Source organism: Chenopodium album, chromosome 9, assembly GCF_948465745.1.
Source record: "Chenopodium album chromosome 9, dcCheAlbu1.1, whole genome shotgun sequence".
NCBI lineage: Eukaryota > Viridiplantae > Streptophyta > Magnoliopsida > Caryophyllales > Amaranthaceae > Chenopodium > Chenopodium album.
The window spans coordinates 59,844,503-59,868,785 of NC_137842.1; the positions used below are offsets into that span (position 1 = coordinate 59,844,503).

Here is a 24,283-nt window from a genome sequence, read left to right on the forward strand (position 1 = left end):
TCACAGGGTGTGTCTTGGGCCATACCGGGCCACGGAAGTTTACTCAATTGACTCAAGGCATGACTTCACTTTACATGCAGCGTGTAGCTTTCGCCAGTTTATCATTTATCATTTATGAATGTTAAACTTAAACCCATTCCCAAATTCTTTACCTATTACTCAACTCTTATGCAATGCTGAAACTCAATATTATATGTTTGATTCTATTTCTTGGTACCACCGCGACCACTGTCGTCACCGCCACCAAACCACTAGGCATTCATAACTACCAGCATCAAAGGAGGCTCCTTACAAATGCAAGAGACACAACTGGTAACTCATTTATTTTTCCTTCATTTATTAAAACCAAAATTTTTCTAAAATGTTTGAAATACTGTTATTAACTACGACTATAATTACCAAAAAGGCAACCAGTCCGGGATTGTATCCAATCATAAAGGTTCTTCTAAGTAGAAGTGAGCTAATTTAATTAAAAACAAAAGGTTTATGTTTGTGATAGCTAGATCTAATTCGAATCATGTTTACATCATTTCCATATTGGCCATATCATAGGCATGTGGCTTTATCTACAAAAAAGAAAAGATGCATTGTAGCAATTGGATGAATGTACGACTCAAATCTTGTTAAAATTATTACTAGAGATGAAAGAGGGGAAAGAGAAACCAAACATGTATTCAATCCATTGAAAACAAAATACACAATAACATATGGAGTGTATATATATAGTGCAAAATTAAGTTGAAAGTAAGAACATGATTTCATGATCATTAGATCATGTCTACCTAACATTGAGTCTATAGACACCCAACTCTTATCTATTAACTATTACTAAAACAGAAGTTGTTGACATTACTATGCCCACGTGTCGCTTTCTCAATAAAGAATTTCCCGCCTAGATACAATGATGATGTCATTTTTTTTTTTTTGTAGAGCTATTATATTTAACATTTTTGAAATTTAAATATTGGAAGTTTCTATGACATTACAACTAAAACTTATCAATTTATCGTAGGAAATTGAAACAATTGTAAATAGCACACTAATAAATGACATCCTACATTGAAATATGAATTAGACAAAGTTACACAGATACTATATCATAATTTTGATGGAAATAAAAAATTTTAAAATTACAAAAAATACGTAATTCTTTTATATTTATGTATAATAGTGATTTATTTTTAAAATGTACAAATTTAAAATAGATTTTATATAAACCGTGCATAGCACGGGTTCTAACCTAGTGACTCTACTAATACAAACTAATATCTTAAGAAAACATATTCCTATAGTTTGAAGTTAGCTAACTACTCCCTCAATCTCTTACTTTTAGCCTCATTATTTCAAAGAGAAGCTATGCGTCATAAGGCTTGCCTTTCAAGAAATTTTGTGAGGCAAACCTCAAAACAAGAAGCCCAGCTTATAAATGATATCATATATCCAATAGATCATATCATCCGACGTACTGCTACAATGAAGACAATGCTTGATCTGTACACCCGAGTGTACCATGCGTATGGTACACCCAACGACATCCGCTTCTTCATAAAACACAGGTACAAAACAAGTTTTAAAAAAGCGAAAAGAACATCATGTTAGTAAATAATGAACATGCATATTTTAAGGAACATCAAGTTAAGATAAAAAGAACGCGAGATATTCTCAACAAAAACCTTTAATTACGGGAAAAGATCTACCCATGGCTCACATTACCTGATAAAATCATATCAAAATTTATCATTTTCCAAAATCAGTTTTGCTTTCTCTCCAAAAATACAGTTTCTCATAATAATTTTTATTCTCTGAAATTATTTCACCAAAAATAACTTAAGATTTCATTTTTAAATTTCAAAATTCAAAATTTTAAATTTTATTTTCAAAATTTCAGTTTTCAATATATATATATATATATATATATATATATATATATATATATATATATATATATATATATATATATATATATATATATATATATATATATATCATTCATATTTTTCACCAATTATATATGGATCTTGCTAACAAACGCCCCCGGGGCGTTGGATAAGTATTTAAAATCTTAGCTAAAATGGTATTAATTTGGGAAAGCATGACAAAATCACGCGTCGATCGGTGTAATTAGTGTTAGTTTTAATTTAATCTTTCTACTTTTAACAAGCTTATCCAACGTCCCCGGAGCGTTTGTTAGTTTTTTGAGTTTTGTCTTTGGATCGTGGTAAGGTATATATATATATATATATATATATATATTATCATGTTCTTTATTAATATTACGAATGTTCATTAGATCTGAAAAACAATCATCAAAAGAGGAGATCTCAAAAGAATACATCATCAACCTTCCTGATCCTGATTCAAAAAAATTAAAAATATACATAGTTAAGGATAAATTAATATTAAAAAGCAAAATGGCGCTCCCGCTAGATAACAATATTTGATACATTATCTTTCTCACATTTATTGCTCTTATATTAAATATTTCTTATCATCCCAAAAAAACAAACCCGAGTAGTGAGTACTATGTGAATGCAAACCAAAATTAGTGCCATAACTTTCATTAATTAATGGAAGGTAAAGAGAGTATTATTTTACATGTATATCAGTGGTTCTTTCAATAATCAAAGAACAAAATAAAAAAAAAAAAAAAAAAAACTGATATTTCATTAAACATATAACAAAATTGCATATGCGATTACATGTTCTTTGAATATATATACAACTAGTTTAAGTCCCGTGCAATGCACGGTTTTTACTTAGCATATTTATAAATTATAATGTTAATTTAACAATAATTAATTAAAAATAAAAATCAATATTTTTAATTGAAATAAATACTTGATTTTCTTTTCCATAAAATACCTATTATAAATATTTTTTTCTATTAAAAAAAAAATATTATATGTCAAAATATTTTCATTGAATGCATGTATACTTTATATATAGTTGTCAAATTGAAAGTTAAATATTATAGGATATTATAAAATAATGTTCATAAATATTTGTTAAAAAAAGGAAAGTAAAAGTGGCGGGAATTTTTTTAATCAAAACCTGACAAGTGTCATACCAGATTCGCCTTTAGTATAATGTAATTGATTTTGTTGGTGCACAATATCACCAATGCCATAATTATTCCGATTATTTCCCTAGCAGACCCAACTAATAATGTTAAGTAGAGTCGAATCCATATGCGAAAATGACTTTTTTTTTAAACACTTCTTAGCTTTTATAGAAATTATATCATGCATGTACGAAATCTGAATAAAACAATAGTCTAAATTAATTATAGTAACAAAATACATAAAATAAAAAGAAAAAAAAAAAAAACAGGTTGTTGTTCACCATGGTTTTAGTTTTAACTACTTCGTATATTAAATTAGTTTTTGGGCTCGGACGATACCCCGCATTATTACATGAAACTGATCAATATTATTTGTTGTAATTGATGATTCAATTTTCTTGTAATGAAATTTGTTGTTTATATTGTCATTTGTTACATATTAATATTTTGTGTTCTAAAGATCATATAAAAATCACATAGCTTGGTGGTAAGACACTTAGTTCTAGAGTTAAATGGTTGTGAGTTCAAATCTTGTGGTGAATTTTTTTTTTTATTATTATTATAAGTGCATGACATGTAATGAAAACAAATGGAAGGGAGAGCTACATGGAGAAACGCCTTTTAATATATTAGTATAGATTATCATTATCAATTCAATTAATCAAGTATTATTTTTCAATTCAAACTTATATAAACATATATCCCTACCTTTTTAAAAGTATGAGTAAACTCTTATAAATAGTGTTGTGATGATTAAGCCCTTAAAATATTTACATTATTTACATATTTACCCTTTTAAAAGTATGGTCACACTTTTATGAATAGTGGTGAGATGATTAAGCCCCTACAAATATTTACACTATAATTTACATATTTACCCCTATTAAAAGTATGGTCACACTTTTATGAATAGTGTTGAGACGATTATGTCCGTAAAATGTATATTAACACATTTTCCCTCACTGATGGTAATTGTTTTTTTTTTCTTTTGAAATCTTAAGAATAGTGTGTGGACGTTTATACCCCTGAATATTATTATGTTACATATTTTCCCTCATTAACACTACTAAAGTACTAATAACTACAGTTATAAAATAACGCTAAACCCAAAAAAAAACTTCCTTGACATGGCTAGTTATTATACGCGCCCCGTGCGCATTAGCCGCCCTCATTATAATAAAAATTGATCAATTTGCAAGATTAACTAAAAAAACCATCAGTTGGAGATATCAAAGCTTAATCAAATCACCAACAAATATTAATCGTGATTCATTATATAAACATATGGATTTCCATACCCCAGAAAATAAACTACTCAAACACGAAAAAACAATAAAAATAAATCTAAAAAAGAAAACATAATTAAATTAAAAGGAATAAAAGATACTTCTAACAATTGAAATCATAAATCAAAGAATCATCCATGGAGATGATATGAGAAACTAGAGCTTTAGAAAAAACTACAACGAATATAAAAATGATAAAATGTAAAACAATAATTCCTTGGAGTATTTATAGGTGTTTTGGGTGTTTTTGTCCCTCGGGAGATTTACAGCTCAGAGATTGGTTGCGCGCGGTCTGTATCTGCAAAACAAGGGAGACTCCAGATGGTTGGAGCTCCGCCTCCGACAGTCAAGTTAGTACTTGAAGAATAATGGGAGAAAGTGCAGAAAAAGAGGTAAGATCTTCTCGAATTCCGAGATCAGCGGATTTTCTTATGTAAGAGAATGTATGTAGGGTATACTGTAATAAATGTAGATCTCTCAAAAAAGGGGGAAATCTCCCTATTTATAGGGTCTTTGGTAAATGTGCCCCTAATTAGGTCATTCTGACCTAATTATTATGGGCTCCGCTGCATTGCGGCTATCTCGGGATTTGGGCCGATGAAGGCCGCCTTTTCTTCCCAAGTTCAAGGAGAGACACGTGTCAAAAGGAGATTGGCCAAATTTGGACCAACTGAAATATGACACATGTCAAGGCCTGATTGGGCCACGTGGCATGGGTAAAATTACCCAAAATATTTTCCCCTCACAGATGTGATGTGGCGCGCCATGTGGCATCTGTGACACATGTCACTCTTCCATAGGTGGCTATTCAAAAGGGTTTTTTTTTACTGTGAAAATTTTAACTTTTCACATTCCGGGGAAATTACGAAATTACCCTCAAATTTACCCCTTTATAAATACTAACTTTACCCCTCTAGTTTTGGACGTTTCTAATAAAACATTCTAGAGAGATAAAGTTAAAGAGTTTCTAGAGAGAGAGAGTCTACCTACCGTCTTTGTGTGAACACAGACCTTGCATTTCTCCCGCATGCGTTAGCTGGTTATCGACCGCCTGTGCCTCAAGCAAGCAGGATCTTCTTTTGCAGCAACTCAATTGGACCTCGCCCTTTGCCCCCCTTTCAGAGACAAACTTAAGGTACCGCCTCTACCCCTTTCAATAAATGGACTCATCACCAACACACACGGCACAGCCTTGGTTAGTAGTCAGCCGGTCACCCGGGATGAGTCTAGGACTGGGAGTGCCGGCTCTGGGTGCTTGGAGCAATATTATACTCTCCAACCGACCATCTATGTGTCTGTGCAGGACATGATGGCCGAAAACCAAACAGACGGCTACCAGACGGCGTCGAGGAGACGGTACTTTGGAAGTACCGTCTAGAGAGGTAACCCCGGTTGAGGGGTCTCAGGGTAACAAAGGTTCTGGGGAGTATTCCCCATCTAGCATCCCAAGAACCCCCAGCGATACAATTTTGCATGAGGGTAGAGACGGTGAAGAAACCGTTTCCCAGATGGAAATTGATCAAGCTGACCCTGTACACCAAAACGGGGAAGAGTCCACTTCTGGGTCAGCCGGTGACCAAGGAGACGATGAAGACTCCCCCTCAGGGTCAAGCTCTGAGGATGATAGTGACACTCCCCTCCCTCCACTTGAGGATAGTGAGATTGAGGAGAGAAAAAAATGGGAGGATAAGGATGATCCTTTCATGATTCATGTCTCTGCTAAGGACAGAGACATCATGATAAACGTCATAGAGGGTTTTGTAAAGAAACGGCCCTTGGGTAAAGGTTATACCATCTGGGCACCGCCTGCTCTGGGCACTATAGCCTGGGAGGATGACCAGCCGAACGCCGACGCCTACTTTGGATGTTATGATGCGGCGTTTTTGGCAGGTCTCCGCTTCCCTCTTCACCATGCGGTGAGAGCTATTCTTAGGGCTTATGGCCTAGAAGCCTGGAAACTCTCACCAAACTCATGGGGCAACATTCTGGGGTATGTTGCCACCTGTGAGATGCAGAATTTGAACCCCAACTGGCAGGCGTTTACCCACATGCATTACTTGAGTCGCAACCCAGGTGGCTGAAGGGCGTGGTACACTCTGACCACCCTTCCAAAGTACCAGATGACATTGGACAAGGTGTCCAAGTACGACGATTAGAAGACACGGTTTTATTTGTTTTCTTCCCCAACCCATAAAGAGAACCGGAAGATGCGTCGGTACAATAAGAAACCCGACCTTCTGGGTCGCAAGTGCGCTCTCCCCAAAATACCGGGAGATGACTATGACGCAATCATGGGGACAGAGTTTTTTAAGCTTCATCCGTTCTGAGTGATCGAATAGAACAAGAAGCATGAGATACTTGTAACAACATCATCATAGCCTAGATACTGGGAAATGTATCTAATTTCATCAAAAACTCTATAATGTTTATTAATAATTGTCCTTGAATCTTGACACAACTTGAGAAAATGTTTGCAATTGCAAATTGATTCAGAAAGTATCAGTTTTAATAAAGAAATATATGAGACAAAGCAGTTTGGGAAATATGCAACTGATATTACACAAACCTAAAGTTTTTTTCGGATGAACTAGAGAGCATGACTAGCCTACCTTCTATCACTACTACGAGTGCAGAGTTATTATCTGCATTTCTCACTGCCCTAAATTGACATAATAAAGATTAGAAACTATTTTAGTTTTTGAATGGACTAAATGACACTTATAGTCAACAAAAGAGTCATATTCTTATGTAAACGTGTTTACCTAGTGTAGACTCGGCATACAATACATTCCATCAAGATGAAAATTAGAGAACAGTCTTGAAAGCTATGAAAAGACGAAGAAAGTGAACCCTTAGCAATGCTCGGTAAGGGAAATGAACATATGATAGGAGAATTTTCATGTACTTATTGTGGAAAATGTGGTCAAGTTAGGGAAAAGTGTTAATACATGAAGGGATTCGGAAGTGGACATCCAGAAATAGCTAAAAAAATACTCTGGAGTGAACAATAATAGAGGTGGATTCGGAGGTGGTAGTGGAAATAAAGGAGGAAAAATAGGAAGATTGATAGAACAACTACATATGTGCGCGAGCACGTACTAGCAGTAACTACCTTGCCTTTTAATGCAAGTCAGCTAGTGCAATTTGGTGAATATGTGGCCTAGTGTAGGAAAGTACACTAGAGGCCTGGAGCAAGTGGAGAAGAAGAAGATGATCAAGAGTTTTGCATATGCAGGCATGGTGAGCTGTCACTATGCAAATACAGCAAGTATAACTAGGATCATTGATTCCGGGGCACCTGATTATATGACAAGCAATTTTGAGATATTAGAGAATGCTAAGAAATGCAAACTAAGGCAAAATTCAATCTTCCTACAGGCCACACATCAGGGATAACTCACAAAGGATCTGTGAGCCTAGAACGAATATGGGATAAAACTCAAAGAAGTTCTGTAAGTTACAGTTATTAAGCATATAATTTGCTCTTTGTGTAGAAGTTGGTGGAAATGAGTTGTGCATAGTAGATTTTCATGCTCACTATTGTGTGATATAGGACAAGAAGAGGGAGTGATCAGAGGAATATGCAAGGCTAGAAATGGTTTGTACTATCTTATAAAGGAATTTATGAAAAGTGTAACTAAGAAGCTTGCTGAAATGAAGAAGTATAGTGAGAAATTGGCCTTGAATGAAACATCAACAATTAATTGTAAGAAATGTGAACAAGCTGAGCACTCCAAATCTCTATGAGGTCATATCCCCATGACTAAAATCTGAAAAATTGAAGAGCCGAAAGGAATTGATAACAAGTGTATGTGAACACGAGATACATATCTTGTTGCAAAGTTCACAAAGCCGCCTTATACTTTTTGAGCATCTTTAGGACAAAAACATGCCTTTAAGCTAATACAGGGGAGCTCTTAAAGTGGCAACTAGGTATAATCAGAAGTAATTCTTAACAACAGTAGATGACTTCTGTAAAATTACATGGGTGAAATTTCTAAAAGAGAAATATCAAGCATTCAATGCTATAGACAAAGTTATTAAAATCGGGATTCTACTTTGAATCGGAAGGGGCTATCAGAATCGAATCGTAAAATCGAATCGTAGAATCGTAAGATTCTATCGACATGCACAATCATGACGTCAAATATAAATTTAATTAAATATATTGAAATTATGAGTTTGAAACCTAATTATTGATAGATAATAGTTATTTAACCATTAAGCAATCAATACTAGACAATATTTATTTATAAAAACCTATATAAACATGTTTTTTACTTGTAAGGATTTCGCTAGTTAAGAAAAATATGTAAAATCGGGTAGAATCGTAAATCGAATCGTATGATATACATGAATCGTAAAATCATAAGATTCTAAGATTTAAATTGAGATTTTAATAACAATGGCTATAGAAGAGTTTGTTTATATAGAAAAAATCAGTATGGAAAGGAAGTGAAAGCCATAAGATCTGACAATGTATTAGAGTGTGATGATGCAAGCTGTAAGATGGGAATTTTTCATCAGATAAGCTGTGTGGGCAAACCACAATGAAATGAAAGAGTTGAAAGAAAGCATTAGGGGTGAGCAAACCGGTCAAAATTTTAGGACCCAGACCCGGAATTGGTTGGAACCGGCTCCTAAAATTCGGAACCGGAATTGGAATTGGTTCAACCGGGTCCTAAAATTTAGGACTTGGAATTGGAACCACCGGGACCGGTTCTGGTTCCGGGTACCCACTTATGTAAATAATTATTAAAATATAATATAAATTATGATACTTATTTAAGTTTATTTTGTTTAACACTTATATTTATATATACATTAAGATGTTTTATTTATGTTAGGTATTAAAAATAATTTTTTAATCTTACTAACTAGATACATTTAACATAATTTTATTTTAAAAAAACTTATTTAGTGTAGCATATGTTAGTTAACCGGGTACCCAACCGATTCCGGGTCCCAAAAATCAAGAATTGGAATTGGAACCGGTTGCAACCAGTTCCTTAATTTATTACCCGGAATTGGAACCACCGGGTCCAATTCCGGCTCCGGAACCACCGGGTCCTAACCAAATCTAATTCCAATTCCAGGTACCCGGAATTTTTGCTCACCCCTAGAAAGCATAAGAACATCTTGGAAATGGACAGCCAAAATTTTTGTGAATAGGGATGTGAAGTTCTATGAACTCATCTGTATTTACAAAATATTCTATCCTCATAGTAAAATCCGCATTTGAAATTTTAAACATTGGCAAATGCATTAATAGTAGAGCAATAGAAGATAGTAGAAGATATATAGTAAAATTAATGAGGAAATTGATCATGAGGAGTTGATCAACCTAATGAGGTTAATAACTTGATCACACCCTTATTGGCGATGAAGAGCCAGTAAGAAGGAGCTTTAGAGCTCATGTGCCACCAATTTGGCACAAAGAATATGTGATGGGAAGCACCTTATCAAATATTTGTGTTAAGCCCTATCCCAGAAAAATAAAAACCATTGTCTTTGTCCAGAGAGCAACGCTTTAAACAATATCTATCTGAATAGAAAGGAATGGGGTAGATGCAATTAATAAGGAATTAGAAGCACCGGAGGATAATGCTATTTGGGATAAAATTGATTTTCCACAAGGTAAAAGGCAATATGCTATAAATGGGTGTACAAAACTGGATACAAACCTGGAGAGAAAAAGAGATACGACATATAATTATATAAAGACTTGTTGTTCAAGGAAACAAGCAAATATATAAAGTTGACTATGATTAGACATTTGCTTATGTAGAAAAAATGACCATTGTAAGGTCTTTGCTTGCATTTGATACCCTTGAGAGCACTCACCACAGTGAGCAAAATATGCTCATGAGCATTTTAATGAGAAAAAAGCATAAAATGCCTCATCTCATCAATGAGCATAAGTTAAAATGCTCATGAATATTTTATAAAATGCTCATACTATAAGCAAAATTTTAGATGAATAGTACGAGTGGGCCAAGGTTGAAATTCATTAATCAAAAGATTATTAAATATAAATATGGTAATGTATAAGAGAGAGAAATAATGTTTGTGGGTATTGAAAAAGTTAGGAGAGAGAATGATGAGAAAAATTATTTTGATCATTGGTGAGATAAAATATGACCACCAAAAATGCTCATGAGGAAAATAAGATTAGAGGAAATAGAAAGTGGGTAGAGAGCGAATGAGGAAACAAAAAAAAATGATCATTGTTGTGAATGCTCTAAAGACTGGATTTTGCATCAAATGGATGTTAAAAATGCTTTTTTGCATGGTGAATTGCACGCAGGAAGATGTGTACTTGAAGCTTCCACAAGGATCTAATGGAATAGGCATCCGAATTAAAGTTCAAGGAGAGGGGGAGAAAATTGACTTGAGAATTGGCAGAGTTTGCAAATTGAAGAAATCTCTGTATGGGCTCAAGCAAGGTCCTAGATAGTGGTTTGCAAGGTTGAATGTTGCCTTGAAGAGCAATATGTTCACCCAGTCAAAGTATGATTGCTCATTATTTCTGAAGAAAAAGGGTAGAAGTTTTATAGTCATCTTAGTTTATGTAGATGACTTGATTGATGTCGAAAATTATATAAAGGAGAATACTGAAGCAAACTTGTTTCTTGCATCTCAGTTTCTATCTCATGAAAGACGTGGGTAAATTGAGATACTTTATTGGGATTGAATTAGACATAGATGAACAAGGCATTTTATCCCAAAGAAAGTGCATTGCTAACATAGATCCTGTTTGGCAGTATCGTTTAGGCAGTGGTTAGCCTTTGAATCAAGTCAAAACACTAAAAGTAAAATATAAGTGCGTTTGGTAAGATAGTGATTCATGTAGCGGTAGGTTAGTAGTAGAGGTAGCTTTTAAGTAGCTTTTGTCAAGCATTAATAATATTAGCGTTTGAAACGTAGCGCAATCGCTTTTGACAAATTTTGTTTACTTTTTAAATATTATGCACGAGTTTTTACTATATTTTAACATTTCAACCACTATTTTTCCCAAACACTCATAATATTTACCACTACATTGATAGCTAACTCTACCCACTACTAATTGACAAGCTACTCGCTATTCTAAGAGCTACCCACTACTCGACCGCTAAAAGCTAACCACTACCGCTAGTTTTGCCAAACATATACTAGTAGAGTATGATACGGTGAATGTGAGGCCTCTCAAGCTTCTTATGGATCCACATCTAAAGTTGATAGTTGAAGGTGGGAATGCTTTAAGTGACGTTGAGCCATACCAGAAGTTAGTGGGAAATCTCATTTATCTCTTACTCACAAGGCCAAAGATCTCAAACTGCTCATTTTCTAAATAAAGTTATGCACAAAACCAACTGATATTCACTACTAGTGTGCTAAAGGAGTGCTTAGATACTTTTCAGGCTCAACTTAACAAGGAATACTTCTTGCCTCAATTGAATTGAAAGCCTACTGTGATAGTGACTAGACAAGGTGTCAAAGCACCAAAAGCTCAAAATCAGGGTTCTACATTCTCCTTAGGAAATCTCCAGCCTCTTGGAAATCAAAGAGACAGTCTGTGGTTGCAAGAAGCACTTTAGAAGCTGAATACAGATCAATGGCCTTGACAATATGTGAAGTGATGTGGTTAAAGCAGTTCTTGAAAGATCTGGGAATGAAAAAGTTGGAAATAACATCAGTGTTAGGTGGTAATCAAGTTGCTTTAGCTATTACAGTTAACCCTGTGCATCATGAGAGGACCAAACATGTTGAAATGTCATTTCATCGGAGACAAGTCAAGTGAAGGGATTATTGCTCCTTCCTATGTTCACAGATCTCAACAAATTGCAGATATGTTCACTCAAGTTCTTAGGTTCTTGTTAGAGGACAAACTCAACCAAAAGCTTAAGCTGATGGTTGAGGCCCAGGAATATGTTTTATACTCTATCACTCCCCCTCACATGAAAGGCCCTTTGAGCTTGAAATGTGGATGCAACACAAGTCCACCCATACCTGGTGCGAATTAATTCCATTTTAAAGGAGGGGCGGATGAGATTCGAACCCATGACCTTTGTGTCATCCTGGCTCCGATACCATGTTAAAGGACCAACTCAACCAAAAGCTTAAACTGATAGAGTATAAAACATATTCCTGGTCCTCAACCATCATCTTAAGCTTTTGGTTGAGTTGGTCCTCTAACATGGTATCACAGCTTAGGTGAGATCTTGGAATCATATACTGTAACACCCCAATAATTCTCTCTTTAAACCTATGAATACCCTGTACAAAATCCAAGAGAATTACTGGCATGCTACCGCCACGTGTTCAAACGTTAAGGCTTTATCAGAAAATACAGCGGAAAAACTAATTCAGTTATAAATAAGTTTCAAAACCGATAACCAAAACCAAATTAAATCATACAACTTGGAACCATTAAGGCCCTTATTAAAAACCCCACAAAAGTAGTAAATAAATAAACTAGAGTTTAATAAAATTCAAACTTATAAAAAGAAATAAACTGCAAATAATAACCAACTCTCCACTCAAAATCCCACAACCCTGATGCGAATGTTGCGTGTGTAAGAACCTGTGGTTAATTTGCTCCCCAATATTACAAGTGTAAAAATTGGATCGTCACAGGGTCATTGAAAGGAGAAGGCCATGACCAAAGAAAGACACACACAAAAGCACGCAATCAGCAAAGCTGAGTACATACAAGCTGCGAAACAAATAAGAAATCCATAACATGCTACTAATAATCAATCATCACACATCATTAGTTTATAGACTCGACACATGACTCAACTGTTTACATTACTAAGACTCCATTAATTATTAATAGGTAAATCATTATTTTTATTCATTGGATTTAGCAATAGACAAGGTTGTCCAACCCATGCTCCATTTGGAACATCAATAAAAGAAAAACCCCATGCCTCCTTTCGGAAACATCAATAAACATCCAACGACCACGGGCGCGACTCCGTGACCGTAGTTAGTATGAGATCTCACCTAACTCCTAGTTTTAAAAAATTAATATTTGAAATCGGAGACTCATAGATCAGACGGCCTCGATAAAAATACACGGCTAATACCCCGTGTACCCCAACCCCTCACTAGTAGAAAATACATAATTGCAAGCGGTTCAAACCCCCTAATGGGAAGCGGTTCTGAACCGCATGCCCTTAGCGGGCTTGCCAGTTGGTCTTTAAAATGGCAATTGGTTCAGAACCGCTTGCCAATTGTAGTGAAAGGGCAGCGGTTTTGGCGCCAAACCGCTGCCCTTAAGGGGTATTAAAAAAAAAATTGGTTTTTTTCAATTAAATTGATACATAATCAAACCAAATGTAAAAACATTAATATTTTTATTAATTAATTTTTATAATATTATTTAATTTACACCACCAGCCACCACCCACAACAACAGCCACCAAACACCACCAGCCACCACCCACAACAACAACAGCCACCAACCACTAGCCACCACCCCACACCACCAACAACAACAAAAAAAATTACAATTTGTGATTTCCAACCACCAGCCACCACCCACAATAACAGCCACCACCAAACAACAGCCACCACAACACTAGTAGAAAATACGACCAGACCCCCACCCACGACCAGACCCCCACCCAAACCCAAACCCAAACCACAACCCCCACCCACCACGACCCTAACCCAAACCACAACCCCCACCCACCACGACCCTAACCCAAACCACAACAGCCACCACGACCCTAACCAAACCACAACCCCCACCCACCACGACCCTAACCCAAACCACAACAGCCACCACGACCCTAACCCAAACCACAACAGCCACCACGACCCTAACCCAAACCACAACCCCCACCCACCACGACCAGACCCCCACCCAAACAACGACCATACGTCGATTTGGACAAAAAAAAATTCGACCCACCTTAAAAAACATACCATCTAACCACAACGACCAGAAAAAGCCGATTTGGGCTTGAAATTATGGTTTTAAAGGTCAAATTCGACCATAAAAACTCTAGATCTAGGGTTTTCATGGTCGAATTTTACCTAAAAAACTTGAACACCAACACATGCACAAATTTGCTCGATCTTGTTCGATATTTGCTCGATTTTACTTGGGGTTTTGTTCGATTTTGCTCGAAATTACCTGGTTTTGGTTCGAATTTAAGGAGATGAGAAAGAACAAAGAAAAAAAGAAAGTGATAGAGAAGAAAGGGGCGAATTAGGGAAGAGAAGAGGAGAGAGAGGAAAAATGGGAGTAAAAATGAAAGAGGAGAGAGATGGAACTCGGCGGAAATGAAAGAGGAGAGAGAGAGCTTAGTAAAGAAAGAGGAGAGAGAGAAATAAAAGAAGGGGAAGGTGAATTGCGCGCATTTAGGGTTTTTTTTTTAAATGGCAAGCGGTTTGGAGTTGAACCGCTTGCTAATATATCTAATGGCAAGCGGTTCAACCCCAAACCGTTTGTCATTATATATATTGGAAAGCGGTTCGAGCCAAAACCGCTTGCCATTTGAAATTACAGGATTTAAAAAAAAAAGGTTAATGGCAAACGGATTTTAAAAACCGCTTGCCATTTGGGGCTTCCCATCACTTATTTTCTACTAGTGCCTGATTGTCATTACTCCAGAAGTGCACCAATCCAGAGTTTTATTGCTCATCGATCTTGCACTTTACGTGATTTACAGGTTTAGACTTGGTGATGACTCATATGCAAACAATATAATCAATCCAATATCAATTCAATCAAGTAAAACAACTTTTCAATTTCAATTCTTGATTTATTAGTTACAAGCAATTCTTGATTTATTATTTATTTCTTTAACTACCTCGATGTATAAACACCTTGAGTGCATAAGGCACCCTAAAACCTTAACCTCGTCTTATAAGACTTAAATTCTTCCTTTACTCATCCTGCTTGCATAATCATGAATGAGTAATAATTTAATCTTTACACCAATTGCATACCTTTGCCTTTAAGCGTACCTTGCATAATTAGAGCACAAATAATACTTGCAGTATAAACTAGTACACATCATTTGAAATTCACAATGTATAACCAAACAATTTAACCTAGTCAATCCTATACATGATACTAAGTTCTCGATCCGTCCTTAAACATGCACCTACAAGCAAGGTTTCGTAACTTGTACGTACCTTGAGTAAACGAATTGATATGCCACTTTACTATCTAGAAATCACCTTCAATAAACTCCTCTCCTAAACCAAACGATAACATCTCAATCAATACTCAATCAATCAAATTTACAGCAATACTAACTTACTTTAAAATAAACCTTCAAAATCCAAATCAAACAACACTTTAAAACCTTCCCTTTAGTTAATAAAATTAAAGGATTATATATAGTTCTTTAAATTTTCATCATAAAAACCTTAAAATACACTCTTATACGTGAAATTATAGCAAGTTTAAAGTTTAATAAAAAAATCTTAAAATTATTTAAAAACCCCTAATAATCTCCCTTTTTAATGGGTGATTAAACCCTCTTTATAAAACATCAAAAGTAGTACTTAGAAACTATTTCCAACACTTAAAACTTCAATAAAAACATATATTTATGCTTAATTAATTTTAAACATAATTAATTTTATTAATCAAACTCAAGGATAATATTTTAAGTATAAAAAAAACTTCGTTTAAATAAAAAACTGCCCGAAAATCATATTTAAAGGCTGAATTTGGCTACGATAGGGTGGTGCTCATTACCAAAGGTATGAATCTTTCTTAAAACGTTGTTTCTACATGGAAAACTGTACTTTTTTTTATCAAAATCGGATGAGTTTCGAACCTGACCGGGATTAAAACGGGATTAATATTAACGAACGAAAATCTAAAAATTAAAACACGAATTTACATGTTCAAAATAATCTGGAATTAAGTTAAACTAATCATTATTTATAATCACCAAAATTTCAAAACATCATTACTATAAAAGCCGTAAATCAATTGTTCATAAAAACCCTAAAATCATGATTTTCAATAATTAAAAACCCTAGGTTATAAAATTTACAAAATCTGAAAATTATGACATTTATAAAATCTGAAAATTCATCAAAATACAATTTGATACTAATTTAATTAATTTCAAACAGTTAAATCAAAATCCATAAATCAATAATTATAATTACACAAATTAATAAAACAAAGGGGAAAGAAAATAAGACTAACCTTTTTGTGTGGGAAATCTTTGGGGATTCATGGAGTATTTATAGGAGATAATTGTAGGGTAAATAGGAAGATTGGGTCTCATAAAAATAATGGGTTAATTAAGTAAACAAATGGGTTAGGCTTGTTTGATTGGACATAAATTGTAGAATAAAGGTGCATAAAATAATTTGTTAAAATAATTTTCGACCCAGATTAATAATTTGAAACTTTTGAAATTAAATTCTGGAAAATAACAAATAAATATTATAAATAAAATAAAATTCATTTATAAAGTATTTAAAAAATACGGGGGATTACATATACAAAAATTCTCACCCTGCTGGTGGGTTAGAAAATTAAACCCACCGGCGGGATACACAAATTTTTTATGCTTTCGCAAACACACACATATAGTTTTTTTTTTCTTTTCTCAAAGTTTTTTTTTTAGAATCTTTATGTAACCTTGCGCCTCCCACCAATAGTAGCAACCGCGAAAACCGCCTCCAGCATTGGTGGCAATTGCATACACTACCGCCTCCCACTACTGACAATAACCACACATGCCAACCTACTCCATGTGCCGCACTCCATTTCCACCTCCCCATGACCAACAATGATTCTTACATTCCCCCATTGGTTTTTCTACACATAATCACATAGATTTTGTTTTGGTGGTGGCAGTGGCGGATCTACATGTGTGCACACTGAGTCACGTGACTCAGCAGTGCCAAAAAAAAAATTAAAAAAAAAAAACTAAAAATAAGAGAAAACGGCCAAAGGCCCAAAACGCGTGAAACTAAAATATTGGAAACATCACAACCCTAAATCCCTCTCTCACGGCCGTTCCTCCTCCTTTTTTCTTTCTCTCTCCTCTTTCATTTCTCTTTCCTCACGCTTCTCCTTCTCTTCTCCTTCACTTTCCTTTTCTCCTTCACTTTCCTCTTCTCTTCTCCTCCTTATTCAGTTATTTGTCTCGGAAATTTCCGAATGTTTAGGTGGTGGTGTTGATAAATTTAATGGTTTTTAAGGTTGAATTCTACCATGAAAAATCTAGATCTAGAATTTTTATGGTCGAATTCGGCCTTATTAAACCAAATTCGAGGTAATTAGAGGTTTGAGACTTTGAGGTATGGTTTCGTGTTTTTTTTTTTTTTGGTTTCGTTTTTTTTAAAGTTGATTTCCTTTCGGTTTTTTTGTTGATTTTTGTTGTTTGTTTTAGTGGGTTTGATTTTCGTTAATTTTTGGGTTTGATTTGTTTTTCGTTGAGTTTTGGGTTTGATTTTATGGCAAATTTTGGGTTTGATTAATTTATTTTCGTGTTATATTTGGGTAAATTTGTGGTTTGATTTTCATTAATTTTTAGGTTTGATTTTCGAGATGAAATTGTTTGATTTTTGTTATTTTTGGATATGATTTGTTGATTTTTTGGGTTTAATTTTGTTGGAATTTCATGTTTGTATTCTTGTAAATTTTGTTAAGGGGTGGCTTTTGTGGTGTCTTAATGTGGTTTTTGCGGTAAATGGGTGAGATTCTAGGGTGGGCAGTGGTGGTAGGTAAAGGTGGATTCAAATGGTGACTCACATGTACAGCAATCCTGGATCCGCCACTGGGTGGTGGTATATCAGAATAAGGTCAACTTTTGCACATCTCTTTTGCTATCAAGTTGGCTCCTCTTATTGTTGCATCACTTGGAATTTTTGTAGAGTATTAATTCTTGCTACCTGATTTCTCTTTTGAGAATTGATTGATTTCAAGCGGTGGAAATTAATCTTTTCTTGCGCAATTTTATTTGTTTTTCTTCAAATGTGATTTCACGTAGTAGTGTAGTGTCTTCTCCCCGATGATGGTTTGATCCCTTAGATTAATCTTCTCTGGATCTGCAACTTGGCCCAAGTATATGTATGACTCTTCTCCTTCTCCTCCAGCCTAAAAGCGCATATCTTTACTATACGTAGGTCGTGGTTGTTGCTTCTCATCGTCATCACCAGCACATGTCTACTACTCCCTCCGTGTTTTTTCAAGTGTTACACTTTCCATTTCCGGCCGTGTTTTTTTAAGTGTTACACTTCCTTTTTTGGAAAAAAGTTACATTAAAATATTATATCTCTCTCCTCTTATGGTCCCCACCCAAACCCACTACTACTTTTTTATTACTTATCTTTCCTCTCACATTCATTATTTTTCAATAAACTATTTTTTAATACTCTAACTACCCTACTTACCTCTTATTTTATTTAAGTCAATTAAACTGCCTAAAACTATGTGTCGGTCAAACTGTAACATTTAAAAAAACACGGAGGGAGTACTTCTCTTTTGATCATGGGTTACTATACTATCCTTAACGTTCGATGCGTGATTCAGATCCACTCTGAGCATAAATATTGATCAATGGAAATCACTTAAATCAAGGAGTTTATGTTATCTAAGAGTTCTAAATATTGAACAAAGGAATCAACTCATGACCAAGCTCGGACTTTAGTCTCATTCTTCACTCTTGAGGGGGAGTGATGAAATAGAGAATATGAATATTTTCTTTATGTTGTTTGTCTGTTAATAATGTTGTACATCTTTCCTTCTTTTTGTCTATTTTGTATGAGCTAGAAAATAATTGGTGGTGATGCATGGCTTTACCTACTAGGTTTTTATCTAAAGGTGAATTATATAAGGTGAAAAAAATCATTTTAGCAGTCATTTAGAAAATGACACAAAAATGCTCAACGAAAAGATCTTGCTTAAAATCATATTTGCTGCTGTCCTGTTTTTGCTAAAATAAAGGTCGTACATTTATACTTGTCAATTTGTCATCATTCTTTCTCTCTCTCTAAGTAAGGAACATGATCCAATAATCATTATTAGATCATGTCTAACATCAGAAGAACATATTCCTACACATTAGTTTATAACTAACCACTAACAATTTGTAGCAAATATTCCAAACAAATATGTTAACTTTTGTGTTGATTGGTAACAGGATTCATAAGCATTGATTGTGGGACAAGTGCAAGCTACACAGATAGTTCTACAACATTGTATTACACACCAGATGAACATTATATTGACAGCGGAATAAATATGGACATTCTTCCAGAATACAAATCAGACAGCTTCAAGCAGCAGTACACAAATCTCAGAAGCTTTCCTGAAGGAACCAAGAACTGCTACACTTTGAAACCATCTCAAGGGAAAGGCAGAAACTATTTGATCAGAGCTTATTTTTTGTATGGAAACTACGATTACTTGGATGAACCTCCAACATTTGATCTACTCCTTGGGGTTGATTTATGGGACACTGTGAAATTTGATAGTTCATCTGACAGAGTGAGGAAAGAAATCATACACACACCATCCACTGATTTCTTGTATGTCTGCCTCGTGAATACAGATTCAGGAACACCTTTTATATCAGGATTAGAACTAAGGCTTCTACCTGACTCCATCTATAAAAGAGAATCTGGCTCGCTTGATATTGTTTGTCGACATTACTATTCATTGAACTTGGATAAAATAAGGTAAGTTTAGCATATGGGTTTCTTTTTTTTTTTTTTTACTATTAACTGTAATACATAAATTGCATTGAAAATGGATGATAGTCAGTTTGAACAAGTACAAGTAGAGTTTATAACCTCAAAAAAGGAAACTATATAGTATAACTATAAGTCTATAACCTTCATTATATTCTATGATTTTGGGGCTAATCTTTGTTTCAGATACAAGGATGATGTCTTTGACCGCATTTGGACACCTAAACGCCTAACTTCCGGGAGTTTCATTCAGACCACGTCCAAAGTTGTCTCGGATAACTATTTATTGCCATCACCAGTTATGAAAGCAGCCTTTGTAAATCAATCTATAAATTTATTCTACGAGCAAAAAAATGATATAAGCACAGGATTTTACTTCTTCCTCTATGTCGCTGAGATTTCAGAACTTCGTGAAGGTGAAGTAAGGGAACTTGCTATCACTTTAAATGGTGTGCAACAATCCAACACTGTGAAACTGCCTTACTTACAAACTATAACCATTTTCAGCTCGAAACCAATTACTGACTCCTATCTTAATATTAACATCCAAAGTACCAAGAATTCTATCCTTCCTCCAATAGTGAATGCCATTGAAGTGTTTAACGTCATAAAAATTTCAGAACTGTCCACTGATGCAGCAGATGGTAAATTTTTTACTACATAATCGATCATTATTGCCGAATGATTAGTGAATGTTTGTCTTTTGATATGAGGTCAATTGGTTACACTTGTATTAGTTCATGCTCTCAACCAAATCAAGTCATTCTATAAAAGGATGAACGATTGGCAAGGAGATCCATGCTTTCCAAAGAGATACTCATGGGCTGGTGTGGTCTGCAACTATAACAGTTCCAATTTCTGCAGAATAACATCAGTGTAAGATTTGAAGCTAGCTGAGAAATTATGATCGTACTTCTTGTTTTAGTAGCTTTCAGTTATTCGTACTGTTCAATAGGTAATTAACGAGTTATGAAGTTAATCCGTTCAATTTTTTGATCAGGAATCTTAGTTCAAAAGGACTTACAGGACATATTGCAGCATCATTTGCTGGTCTTACATCGTTACAAAACTTGTAATGTTTTTGAAAACAGTGTTTTGATTTGAGGTCTGCATGATTTCAGTCATTTCAAGCTTCTTATTTATGAGTAATATCGTTAATTTCAGGGATTTGTCAGACAACAACCTCACTGGAATGATACCTGAGTTTCTTGCAGACTTGCCAATGTTAAAAACTTTGTCCGTTTACTTTTCATTCCATCTTTCGTTTTCTTCTCCTCTCAGCTCCCACCGTCTGAAATTAATTGTGACTATGATGGTGTAATTGACCAGCAAAGTAACAGCTAAATTCAGACAGGGGTACATAATATGTTAAAAGTATGTGAAAGTATTAAGACAATCATTGTTTGCAGAATCATTTCAAAAAATAACTTCACTGGTTCAATTCCTGAGCTACTGCTAGAAAAATCTACAGCAGGAACTCTGTCTTTAAGGTATTATTATCAAAAGATATTCACGAGCTTATAGCTTTCTCTCTTTGACAATTCCTCTTCCCATAAGCATATGTCTCTGACTTGTTTATGTTGTTTTGGCCGAGTTAAGTATGGAAAACATTCCAGCTCTATGTTCGAGCAAATCCTGTACTTTGAAGAAGAAAAAAAGTAAAGCACACGTAGCTCATGTAGCATCAATTTCTGCTCTACTGGTTCTACTTGTTGCAGGTTTCATCATTTGTTTTATATACAAGAAACGTATTGCCAGGTACAGTTCCGCATATGTTAAGTACATTACTAAATGATGATGTGATTTAAATCATGAAACTCTTCGAATTCTTTAGTTAATGAGTGAACCTTTATTCACAGACTTTATGAAAGACCAAGTCCATACCACGGCAAAAGGAAGGGTGAAGTCACACGGTTTACTAATTCCGAGTTAACAAGCATGACCAATGCCTTCCAAAGAGAACTAGGAAGGGGTGGGTTTGGAGTAGTTTACTATGGTTGCCTAAATGATGAAACGGAAGTGGCTGTTAAAATGTTGTTCCAATCAATCGACTCTTCTGAACAGTTCAAAACAGAGGTTTGATCAGAAAAATTTGGAAACTGACAATCTATGGTCATGGATGCTTGTTTCTTTTTTTATCCTTATTGATCCGCATTCATTTTAACAACAGGTTGAACTCTTAATGGATATTCGTCATAAAAACTTGGTCTCTCTAATTGGATACTGTGAAGAAGAAACAACCTTAGCTCTAGTTTACGAGTATATGGCTGGTGGAAACTTGCAATCTAATCTTTCAGGTATACCTTGCTAAATCTGTAACATCATGGTATAACATTTTGTGTTAAGGGATATTCATGGTGCTCTTTATTACTTCTTTCTACCAGCTTCGAAGCCATTAAGCTGGAAATTGAGGCTCCAGATAGCATTAGATTCTGCACAAGGTCAGCAAGCAGTATCTGTAGTGTATAATTAAATTTTTGTTCGGAGATTAGAGATTATATTAAGCTATGTTTAATCATAACATAGTTTAAACATAATCTTAATTGTAGGACTGGAATACTTGCACAACGGTTGCAGGCCCCCTGTAGTCCACAGAGATGTGAAAACCGAAAATATCTTATTGGATAAAAATCTCCAGGCAAAGATTGCAGATTTTGGTATGTCCAAAATTTTCCCAGATGAAACTAGAACCCATGTATCAACAAGAGTGATCGGTACACCAGGTTATCTCGATCCTCAGTAAGCACATCCTAAAACCCAGCCCTTCATTATGCAACGTTTTTGGGTAAAAAATGCTAGGCAAGATAAAATTTTCCTAGAATTTTGACAGTTTTTTGGCTATTACCAACGTGCAACGCTATTGCCATTAGTAGTTATACATGCATGTATAACCTTTACATTGCTATTACACAAAACTCAACCGTTTATGGCATTAGCAGTTCATTTATGCATAACTCATACTTGTTTATTGATTTACATATTACGTAGCTAATACCATTAAGGATATGTGTTCTGATTCTAATCTAGTGCATATGAAAAATTTAATGAATTTTGAAACCAAAGCATGCTAGGAATTAACAATTGAGAGTGATGAGAAAAGTAGTATATTAACAATTCTCTTTGTTTAGGTATCATGAAACAGAGCATTTGAATGAGAAAAGTGATGTATACAGTTTTGGGGTGGTTCTATTGGAGTTAATCACAGGTAAAGAGGCAATGGTAAATATTGAAGAAAAAGTTATAAAGTTGGTTCAATGGGTGATTCCCGTTCTTGAAACGGGGGATATGAGGGAAATCTTGGATGAAAGGTTGCAGGATGTTCAGAACACGAATTCTGTTTGGAGGGTAATAGATATAGCTATGGCGTGTGTGAAGCGAACTGCTATGGAAAGGCCAACAATGAGTCAGATTGTCACTGAATTGAAAGAGTGCTTAGCTATGGTGATGAACACTGAACATGATACAACAGTTCCTGATGATTCGACAGAAATTTGCCTAATGACCGCGAACACAGAAATGGCTCCAGAAGTAAGATAACAATAAGAGTCACATAATTTGTTATTTGCTTAATTGCATTCCAGACATATGTCTTCCTATTTCGGCCTTGTTGCATAACTTTCATTGCTTTGTGTGAAACACAATTAGTACTATTTTCGTTACCTATAGTTTTTGTGATGTGGAATCAGATTACAAAAATACATATGCTGGTTTCTTTTTTCTTTGGTGGTTGTGCAGGCTTAATAGCTATTTAGATCTCTGTGATAGATTACTAAACGAGTGGCAATGTCACGACAGTGGAAGCTGAAAGCTTTCCATTTCAATAATAGAATATGATAATCGTTCAATTGAGCTGAGCCCGGCTATTACTTACACAGCAATGGCTCCTGCGGTTTGCTAACATAGCCCAAATGAGGTTCAATCCTAAAACTAATCGTCAAAATTTGCGAATCTTTCCTAAACTACAGCTACTTTTTCTTTTATTCCCAAATTACCGTAAGCAAATTAGAAAAAGCCGATTTTTTTTTTGGCCGGTTTAGGAAGAAACCGCTAGTTGAAGTAGCGGTTTTGGGAAGTGAAAACCGCTACTTCAAGTAGTGGTTTTCAGTTGTAATTTTTTTAAAAAAAAATTATACATTAAAAAGCTAGCAACATAATTCTTTCAACAAACAAATAATCAAAAAAGAAAAACAAGTTCGCATGATTATAATTCTCCAAGATTAATAGTTATACTTAGAAGAAAACAAAACAGAGCCCATTATGATTGCTA

At 34.8% G+C, this 24,283-nt stretch overlaps 1 protein-coding gene across 1 annotated transcript; it reads left to right on the forward strand.

Annotated features, from left to right (window-relative positions):
* The first annotated feature begins 121 nt into the window (after positions 1-121).
* LOC145559997 (putative LRR receptor-like serine/threonine-protein kinase At1g05700) lies at positions 122-23,785 on the forward strand. The gene is made up of 13 exons (XM_081621253.1): positions 122-312; positions 19,467-20,004; positions 20,203-20,660; positions 20,754-20,892; positions 21,017-21,088; positions 21,181-21,252; positions 21,426-21,506; positions 21,616-21,774; positions 21,876-22,092; positions 22,187-22,313; positions 22,401-22,457; positions 22,566-22,755; positions 23,145-23,785. The coding sequence occupies exons 1-13, from the start codon at positions 174-176 to the stop codon at positions 23,551-23,553; spliced, it is 2,658 nt and encodes an 885-aa protein (XP_081477379.1). The 5' UTR covers positions 122-173; the 3' UTR covers positions 23,554-23,785.
* Positions 23,786-24,283: the final 498 nt, after the last annotated feature.